This window comes from Microtus ochrogaster, chromosome 21 (genome assembly GCF_000317375.1).
Source record: "Microtus ochrogaster isolate Prairie Vole_2 chromosome 21, MicOch1.0, whole genome shotgun sequence".
In the NCBI taxonomy this organism is placed as follows: domain Eukaryota; kingdom Metazoa; phylum Chordata; class Mammalia; order Rodentia; family Cricetidae; genus Microtus; species Microtus ochrogaster.
The window spans coordinates 1,181,883-1,191,821 of NC_022022.1; the positions used below are offsets into that span (position 1 = coordinate 1,181,883).

General features: G+C 39.2%; 2 protein-coding genes across 12 annotated transcripts in view; one reads left to right on the forward strand and one right to left on the reverse strand.

Moving 5' to 3' along the window:
- Rwdd1 (RWD domain containing 1) overlaps positions 1–4,465 on the forward strand; it is a 16,888-nt gene extending 12,423 nt beyond the window's left edge. Inside the window, exons 3-6 of the mRNA XM_005356917.3 lie at positions 3–146; positions 746–878; positions 1,367–1,429; positions 4,166–4,465. Of these exons, the coding sequence (XP_005356974.2) occupies positions 3–146; positions 746–878; positions 1,367–1,429; positions 4,166–4,287 (462 nt within the window). The 3' untranslated portion in view covers positions 4,288–4,465. The remainder of the gene's footprint in view (positions 1–2; positions 147–745; positions 879–1,366; positions 1,430–4,165) is intronic.
- The window catches only part of Arhgef11 (Rho guanine nucleotide exchange factor 11), a 173,434-nt gene that overhangs the window by 120,133 nt on the left and 43,362 nt on the right, over positions 1–9,939 (reverse strand). The window lies entirely within an intron of this gene.

Here is a 9,939-nt window from a genome sequence, read left to right on the forward strand (position 1 = left end):
AGGCTGAGGAGAATCTCGGCATGGTGATGATCTTCACCCTTGTGACAGCCGTTCAAGAAAAGTTAAATGAGATAGTCGATCAGATAAAAACCAGAAGAGAGGAAGAAAAGAAACAGAAAGAAAAGGAAGCAGAAGAAGCAGAGAAGGTATACTTGAAAATCTAATTTTTTTTTTTTTACATCTCTTAGTCGGCTTGTTTGATAATTAGCTTTTCTTTTTTTCTGATTATTTTATTTAGTAACTGGCTTTTTGGAAGTCACAGTAGTGAACTAAAAAGTAAATTTAACTAGGTGTGGTTGATGACATGTGAGTAACAAGTGACAGATTGATAAAGCTCACTCATGTAAGACCAAGAATTGTAAATCATTCTTGTATTGTAAATCAGAATGTCCTAAGTTCCTAATCATACAGACCAGAACCAAGCTCGAGTAAAGTAAAAAAGTGATGGCAGTGTTATAAATTGATGTTTATCCAAAATATATTAAAACCAAGAACTTTGCTTAATAGTAGGTAGCTATGACGAGTACAGTAAGTACATTGCATATTATCTTAACTTTTTTTGATATTTAGAAGAAGAATAATTGCCTTTTCCAGAGTAAGCTGCTGAAACTAAAGAGAGCTAGTGCAGGTGGAGTCATTAGTGTTCTTCACCTCGGTGGTTGTGCATCTGGGAGACAAAGACCTTTGCTATGTTTGTTAAATGACTGCCTCATTGTTATGATGCTTGCGTCTTTTGTTTCCTAAGAAACTGTTCCATGGCACTCCTGTTACGATTGAGAATTTCTTGAGTTGGAAAGCCAAATTTGATGCAGAACTCCTGGAAATGAAAAAGAAGCGGATGAAAGAAGAAGAACAAGCAGGAAAGAACAAACTGAGTGGTATGGGTGCCTCTCTGGCATAGTGACTTCTGCCACCCTGCAGCTGTGCCGTCCGTCCCCTGACAGCAAAGATGACCAGGACAGGTTGCCATGACAAACATGTGTCTTGTCACACACAATTCATAGCTACTGTTTGTTGTATATCTTTGTTTGGTAATTGGCGAGTCTTGTTTTGTATTCTGGATCCTGGAATAAGAATATTGAGGATTAAAAAAAAAAAAAAAAGAATATTGAGGATCAAAAGCCTTCAGAGTGAGAGAACCAAACCCATAGTCTTCCAGGCCTGAGGAGCTTTGGTTTTTCATTTTTTCTGTTTTAGTGTGAATACAGGTCTTAACTTCTAAGCTACTGCACAATCCATAAATTGATTGAAATTCCCAGAAATACAGATGTCCAGATTTCTTTTATTGAGCTCGTACCCTTTTAAGTGGTTGTAGGGAATGAAGGAATACTATCCCTTTTGAATTAAGCATATTTATTTCTTTTAGGGAAACAGTTATTTGAAACAGATCATAATCTTGACACATCTGATATCCAGTTCCTGGAGGACGGTAAGATACTGTTAGACTTCCTCATGGATGTAACACATCATCTTCTTATTCCATGAAAAGCAAATTATATTTGTATTTAGTGTGAAATTATCCTGCCAAACCTGTGAAAAATCACATTCTAAAGATAAGTTCTAGTAGATGATCAATTTATACACTCTATCTAAATGTTTAAATTGTCTAGCAATGTGTGTTTTTCAAGTTTTCTTAGGGTGGCATTCTCATAGTACATGAGCCTCTGTCAGCTGGAAAACTGAGCAGCATAGTTCAGGGGACGTTTTCCTCAAAAGTCTATATTAGATTTTAAAGAACCAAATCCACGATCTGCTCCCGGTGTGGAGAAGCCCCAGATGTGAAACTCCTTGCTTCCTTTGCAGGCAGGGCTCTTCCTTCTGCTTTTGCAGCTGTTGGGCATCTTGTCCCTGTGCTCTCCTCTCTTGCTCCTCCCCTGTCTCCTTTGTTCTCTCTGCGTCTACCAGCTCCCCATCCTGAGATGCTTACTGTACTGTCCTTCTTGTCACTATGCTCACGGCAAAGAGCATAGTGGCCCAACAAACTGGACCATTGCCTGGCCTCTCGCAGCTGATGGCTTGCTTGTGTTTTTAGACTGGCCTCCATGCTTGGTCCCACTTGGTCACAGGAGCAGCACCTTCTTAGGGTTGTAGGTCTCTTTAACTTTATTGTTTGTCTCCTGTCATTTGGAGTTTTTCTAGGTTTGGCCTCTCAAACATTGTGTGCTGATTGTGTGCTGGAGAAGCTTAGGCACTGTTGATGTGGCTCACGGCTAAACCATTCTTCCTGACCTCATGGGGCACTTACTGGCACTCACTCTGTTCCTGGTGTTAAGAACTGAACCCCAGGCCTTTTGTATGCAAGTAAACACTGTCATTGAGCTACACTGCCAGCCCTCAATATTTCTTTTTCCTCAAATCTTCTCTAGCAGATAGGTCAAGATTTTTATTTTTATGATCTTAAAAACGAAACCCAAAGCTGGCCATGGAGGCTCACCATCTATACTGTTCTGCAGTGTGAGTTACAGGCCTGTCTAGGCTACAGAGTGAGACTCTCAAGACAACAAAATAAGTCAGAAATTCAGTGGGATATTTTTTTTTTTGTTGTTTTCTTGAGGATTTCCAGCGCTCCAAAGCCTCATCTCATTCTCTTGTGCTATAGAAACTTTATTATCTTTACTTTTCCTTCCCTTCTCTTTTTCTTCCTTCCTCCATAGTGTCTCACTGTATAGCAGTGGCTGGCTTGGAACTAACTACGTAGACTAGGCTGGCCTTGAACTTAGATCCTCCTGCCTGCACCTCTCAAGTGCTTGGATTAGAAGTGTGCTCCAACATGCTTGTCTTCAGTTATTCTTGACTGCTTTCTTCTTCTCTTAGGTAAGGATTTCTCTTTATCTCTAGATTTCCCAAAGAGACCTGTTGAGTCTACCTTGGAAATGTCTACCAGCAATCTCCTCTTATTTGAAGTCTTTATTATTTTTGCATGAACTTTTATTGTAGCTATCTAAATAATTTCTCTGAATCTCTTTCTCCTTTTTCTTTTAAAGGTTTGTTTATTTTATGTGTATGAGTATTTGACTAAATATGTGTTTTACTGTATGTGTGCTTAGTTGCCATGGAGTCCAGAAGAGGGCACCACATCTGAAACTGGAGAGGGTTGTGAGCCACTTTATGGGTGTTTGGGATTGAATCTTGATCCCCTGGAAGAGCAGCCAGTGCTCTTGCCATCTCTCCAGCCTCTGAATCTCTTTTTTCTTCTCAGGGTCTTAAACATTCTATATTTCCTGCTCTGGTTCTGAGACGGTGAAACTTATATTTAACCATAAAACTTTAAAATTCTTCGATAGGGAAAAAAACCACAGTGTCTCTCAGTCTGGCCTTGCCTGTGTTACTTCAAGGTATTTTCCCTCAAGAATCTTGTCTGCTAAATAGAAGTGTCAAGATCTTACTTTTTCCTTCCGCCTTTTCTGTACTTCTAGAACTGCTTCACACTGACCCTTATGTTCTTGGTGGATTCAGGTGTACCCCTACGATATTTGAGAAACCTTCACTACCTCCAAGTCAGTTGTTCTTTGGCGTGAACTTGGTATAGTCTAGTTTTAGGTCTGAACTGCTCAAGGCTCTCTTTATATTCTTATTGGATTGAATGTGAATAAGCTACACTCCCAGAGGGAAGGAAGATACCATTTGCACAGACTGGGGAGTGCTGTGTTATTCTACTATATCTGACTCAGGCCGTCACAGGGTTTGGTGCTGAGGCAGAGCCTGGCCAGTGCTTAGACATAGACGTAGGCATGAGAACCTTTGCCATCTGTTGTATAAAAAGGGAAGTAGGCAAGTGTATAAGGCAAGTTGTATATGACAGAAAGTTAAGAAGTGCAGCTGAGCTTGAATGATATGTATATCTGCTATCACTAGATTAGATAGATGATCTGTGGGGTTGATCTCAGTGATTGTCTACCGTGTAAAAGACAGTGAGTCATTGTTTCCAACTGTAACATGCTTCATTGTCATTAAATATTCTATGAGCCTTTTCTTAAAACAGCGAGACTTTAGACTATGACCATGAAGCCTGAAGTTGCTCTTCTATTGTCAAAGTCTCTGCTGATAACTTAGTTTGGAAAGATTTTCACTGGTAGCCTGGGAGTCCAAGGTGGGCGTGTTTTCCTGGGAATTCACGGTGGGCGTGTCTCTGGAGTATAAGGCGAGGCTGTCTTGCTCTTCACAGCTGGGAACAACGTGGAGGTGGATGAGTCCTTGTTCCAGGAAATGGATGACTTGGAACTGGAGGATGGTGATGATGATCCCGACTACAATCCTGTTGCTGCAGGAAGCGACTCCTCAGACTGACAGACTGTCCCTGATTCCAGAGAGGCGTGACCGCCACAGCATCTGTGGCTATACTGAGAGGGGTTTGGATCTTTCTTTCGTTTTTTTCTAAGAAAAAAACATATTTTTCAGGAGAATATTCTTCTGATAGCTTTCAACATTGAACTTAATAAACTGCCCATAAAATTTCAAATATAAAAAACAAAAAAGAATAAGGAGGTTTGGCTCAGGTAAGATTTTGAATAAAGCTCTCACCCTGGTAGCACTTCAGCTTCCAATATGGCCTCATAGAAGTCGACACCTGTTCCCATCCTTTAACTAAAATATTACCTAATAAAGTAGCCTTCTTTCTGATCACCTTCTCTAAAGTTATAAGCTCCACATTACTAATATTACCCATTTTATCTTAGTCATTATTACCTCATCTATTTGTAAATTTATTTCTAATTTAATTTTTAAAATGTTAAGTTCAAAGTAGACAAGAAGTTTTATCCATTTTGTTCACTATTATTTTCTCAGTGTCAGCAATAGCTCCTAGAACACAGCAAAAGTTCAAAAAGTATCTAATAAATGAAAGAACAAGACTATCTCTATTTGAATCCAATCTTATGAAGTTGTGTTATTTCAGACAACGTAGGGAGAAACTACTTCCTATCTCTCAAACTACAAAACAATGTAAAAACATTTTACATATATAAATGTTAAGAGCTAGAGAGAAGTTCAATCATTTCACATATGAAGAAACTATAACAGAATGAACCTCTTCTATGTACTGAGTGATTGTGTCTATATAATCATATGGACCCCTTCAATTCATATGCTGAAGGCCTAAACCCCAATGTGATGGAATTTGGAGATAGGGGCTTGTCATGTAACAGTTTTCTCTGAGATTAAAAACATTCCATCCTATAGGAAGCTCCTTAAGCAGGAAGGTAAACAACTCGAAATAGCTTCAGGAAGTCCCTGAAACCGACCAGATTCACTAGGTTCCCTCTCTGCTAGAGTAAGCAATAAAAACTGAGACTCGCTTTAGAAGGAAGGAAGCTATGATACAAAGACTCTCAGAAAAACTGAGCTACAAAGATTTTCAAACTAGACCAGCTGTCTGGAAGATGCTACCTGGGGAATCTGGAAAGGACACTCTGCAACTCATTAAGCTGCTTGCAAGGTATACACTGTGCTCCAGGTTCCCAGCTTTGTGAGCTGTCATCCATGCTGGGTAGGTTTCAGTAATGCAGCTGTCTTTGAGTCATTTCTGCTCCTGTATGTAACCCCTCACCCATATTCCTATAAGTAACCCAACAAAACTCTTGGTTCACCAAGCAGGACAGTTATGGTATCTGTACTTTAATCGCCATGGTTCCCTATCTGGGGTGGGTAGACATGTATGCTGCAGTTTCCCAGAGAAAGTTTTGTCACACAGCAGGCCTTTAAGGGGTGATTAGGGGCAGGCGAAGTCATTAGAGTATGGCATTGATGATGGGATTAGTGCTCATAGAAAAAGAGATACCAGGAGCCTGTTGTTTCTTTTCATAAGCAGTGTGGAGAAAGGTCACATCAGCATGGGCGAGTAGATGACCAACTGCATACCAGTGATTTTTTTTTTTTTAAATCAGAATTCAACCACACTCTTGCTCTGATCTCAGCCTCCTAGCTTTCAGAGCTGATTCAGAGTAAATGTCTATTATTTAAGTTATTGAGTCTTTGGTATCTATAGGAGCCTGTGGTAGTACTGATTTTCAACTTGGCAGACAAGCCTCTGGGCATAGATAAAGTTATACTCTGGGAACGTCTGTTGAGCATTATAAAGATTACATTGACTGAGGAGTATTCCTACCTGACTGTGGATGTAGCTTCTGCCAGTATGACTTCCTCCAACTGTGAGTCAAAATCAGCCCTTTCTCTCTTAAACTGCTTTTGTCAGGGTATTTTGTCATAGCAACAGGAAAAGTAACCAAGACAGAGCTCAAGCTTATCAGGGGAGCCGTTAAATAAAATTTTAAGGTGTTCCTTGGTGGCAGAGTGAGAACTGGAATGCAGGGCTCTATCCTAGGTAGCCAGGTGGCGCATCCAGGTTAGGGAGTTAATGACATAGGGAGAAACTGGAAAAATGGACAGCTTATCCTAGATTTCAATCTGCTCACTTCCCAGAACTTCTTACCTTCTGCTTTTCCTGAGCCTAACTTCATTTCTTGTTCTTTCACAGGATAAGATGAACAAAAACTAAGGTATGGTTTTGCCTTCAAAATCTTTTCCACCCTAGCTACTTAAAAAAACCTATTATTGTGCGTGTATATGATGTGTATGTGTTTGAGTGCATGTGTGCAATTGTTCTCACCACCACCTCTACATGGGTCCCAGGGATCAAATTCAGGTGGCCATGGCAAGAGCTTTACCTGCAGAACTATGTCACCAGCCCCTCCTTAGTTACTATTGAGTCTCAAGGCTGCAGTTAGGATTAAGATCTACAAATTGGTACTGAGTCCACTGGAAGTTGAAAGTCAGACTGCCTAGTAAAAAGTTACCTGCAAATAATAAGATTGAACTTAACAAAATCCTGGAGGCAGTTTAATACCAAGATTTTTGTATACCATTAGATCTTTAAAATTGTAACTTTCCAGTGGCTTTTTTCATTTTTATAAAAAATCTGTTACCAAGTATGAAACAAATTTATACTTAATATTCTTCCTAAGTAACTTAGAGATTTTTTTATTTTTTGATCATATTTTTTGAGCCAGAGTTTTTCTTTGTATTCAGATAGCCCAGAATTCACTTTGTAGACCAAGGCTGACCTTGAACTCCCCACCCTTCCGCCTTAACATCCTTCATGCTGGGATTCTACACGTCTGTCTCAGTGTCTGGTTCACCTTTACAATCATGTTCATCTTTGCCAACGGCTAATAAGAACTGACTGGTACAAAGAATTTTGACGCCAGGTGGTAGTGGCGCACGCCTTTAATCCCAGCACTCAGGAGGCAGAGACAGACAGATCTCTGTGAGTTCGAGGCCAGCCTGGTCTATAAGAGCTAGTTCCAGGACAGGCTCCAAAGCTCCAAGAGAAACCCTGTCTCGAAAACCAAACCAAAACAAAACAAAAAAAGAAATGATCTTGATATCTGAAACAGATCTGAAGGTATAAAACGTCTTTGGGAGACTTAAGCTCTTGAGAAGCTTGGAGACATACAAAACATAGTTTACTCTGTGCAATGTACAAATGCAAAAAGTTATATCCAAATCCACAAGTCTACACAGGATACACTGACATCAATCATCCAAAAGTAAAGCATATGACAGAGAGCTATCTTAAGGTCAGACTCTTTAGGATACTCCATCACTCTTCTACTGCTGTGAAGAGATACCATGATCAAGGCAACTTTGAAAGGAAAGTACTTAACTGGGGCTTGCCTACAGTTTATTATGCTAGGGAGCAAGGTGGCAGGCAGGCAGGGAGGGAGCAGGGGCAGGAGCCGGGAGTTTATATCTCATCTACAAGTATAAGCCAGAGACTGGCCTGGCCTGAGCCTCTGAAATCTTAAAGCCTACCCTGAGTGATACACCTCTTCCAGGAAGAATATACCTCCTGAGCCTTCTTAAACAGTCCAACAAAAATTCAAATATATGATATATATATATATATATATATATATATATATATATATATATATATGATACACCTCTTCCAGGAAGAACATACCTCCTTCTTAAACAGTCCAACAAAAATTCAAATCTATGAGCCATGGGGCCATTCTCATTCAAATCACTGCACAGAGTTACACTCTAAAAATTTTTCTTCTAAAAGAAAAATTAAGAAAATTGTATTCACGAATGAAATTACCAAAGAATAATATTTTTCTTTCTAGCTTTAATAGTTAAGTCTGAATCATGATTCAAGTCAAGGACTGGAGAGATGGCTAAGAGGTTAAGAGCACTGGCTGCTTTTCCAGAAGATCCAAGTTTGATTCCCAGCACCCACGTGACCACTTACTACTATCTTTAACTACAGTTTCCAAGGTTTTGATCCTCTGGCCTCTGAGGGCACCTGCTGTACACATACACTAACACATAATAAAAATAATTTTAAAGTTTAAAAAAATAGAGATTCATTGTCTTGTCTAAGTAAGTTGACAGAAAACTTCTGCAGAAGATAAAGTCAGTTTAACTGGTTGGAAAAACATTAAGTCTGAAAAAACATTAAGTTTCCAGGACTTGGAACCACCATGTCATTCTTTTATTAGACCCACTTTAAATTCATTATATACTGGTTAGACCTCCATGTGAGTTTGTTGCCCAGAGCACCTACCAAATTAAATCTCACTCTTCTGTCCACAATGAAGAAAGACAGCCCTAGTTTTCTTTCTACTGTTGTGACAAAAACCATGACCAAAAGCAAGTTGGGGAGGAAAGGGTCTGTGTAGCTTACACTTCTACTGGCTACACATAGTCTATTTCTGAGAAAAGTCAAGGCAGGAACTTATGTAGGGCAGGAGCTGAAGTATAAGGCACAGAGCAATGCTTCTTAATTTTCCTAATGTTGAAACCCTTTAATATCATTCCTCATGTTATGGTGATCCCCAACCATAAAATTATTTTTGTTGCTACTTTATAACTGTAATTTTGCTAGTGTTATGAATCATAATGTAAAGATTTACAGGGTAAATCCTCTAATTTACCCTGATGTGCAGGGTATCTGATATGAGACCCCTGTGAAAGGATTATTTGATCCAAAGGGGTTGCAACCCACAGCTTGAGAATCACTGGGATAGCACCCAGAAGCACCTGCCCAGGGGTGGCGTCACCCACAGTGGGCTGGGCCCTCATGTCAGTCATCAATTAAGAAAATGCCCCGGAGACTTGCCTACAGGCCATTGGAGGCATCTTCTTAACTGAGGGTCTCTCTTACCAGTTAACTCTAGTTGTGTCAAGCTGACAAAAAAAAAAAAAAAAAAAAAAACAAACTAGCATAGATGCCTACAGCTAATAGGTTCAAGAGGGAAAGACCGTCTTACTCCCAGCATCATGTAACCAAGGTAAGAAAGTCTGCTTCTTGTCAATTCTAACTGACTTGGGGTATTGTAGTGAGGACTACCAGGCAATACAAAGAAAAATATCCAAGTTGAAAAGAACTAAAAACCTGCTTTACAGATGACTTGATAATGTGCACAGACATCTTAAGGAATCCATAAAAAAGATAAAAGTTAAACAATGAAAATAAAGATACAAGATTGCCAAACAAAAAGTATATTGTATATATAACAATGAACAATATAAAAGTTAAATTAAGAAAGTAACATTGGCATAAGCCTTTAATCCTAGCACCTAGAAGGCAGGGGCAGGTAGATCTATCTCTATGAGCTTGAAGGCAGCCTGGCTTACATAGAGTTCCAGTCTGGTCAGGGCTACATAGTAAATCCTATCTCAAACAAACAAACATACAAAACAATCCCATGTTAATAGCAAAAATATTAAAGCATATAGGAATAAATTGACAACAATATACAAAAATCTGTACTCTGAAATTCTCAAAATATTGAAAAAAAAATCAGTAGAAAGGCATGCTCAAAAGGAAGGAGATTTTGAATATGAATGTGGCATACTAACTGAGCTAAAATTCAATGAAGCCTGTGTTAGAACCCCAGATTTTCTTTTTTTTTCTTTTTCTTTTTTTTTTTTTTT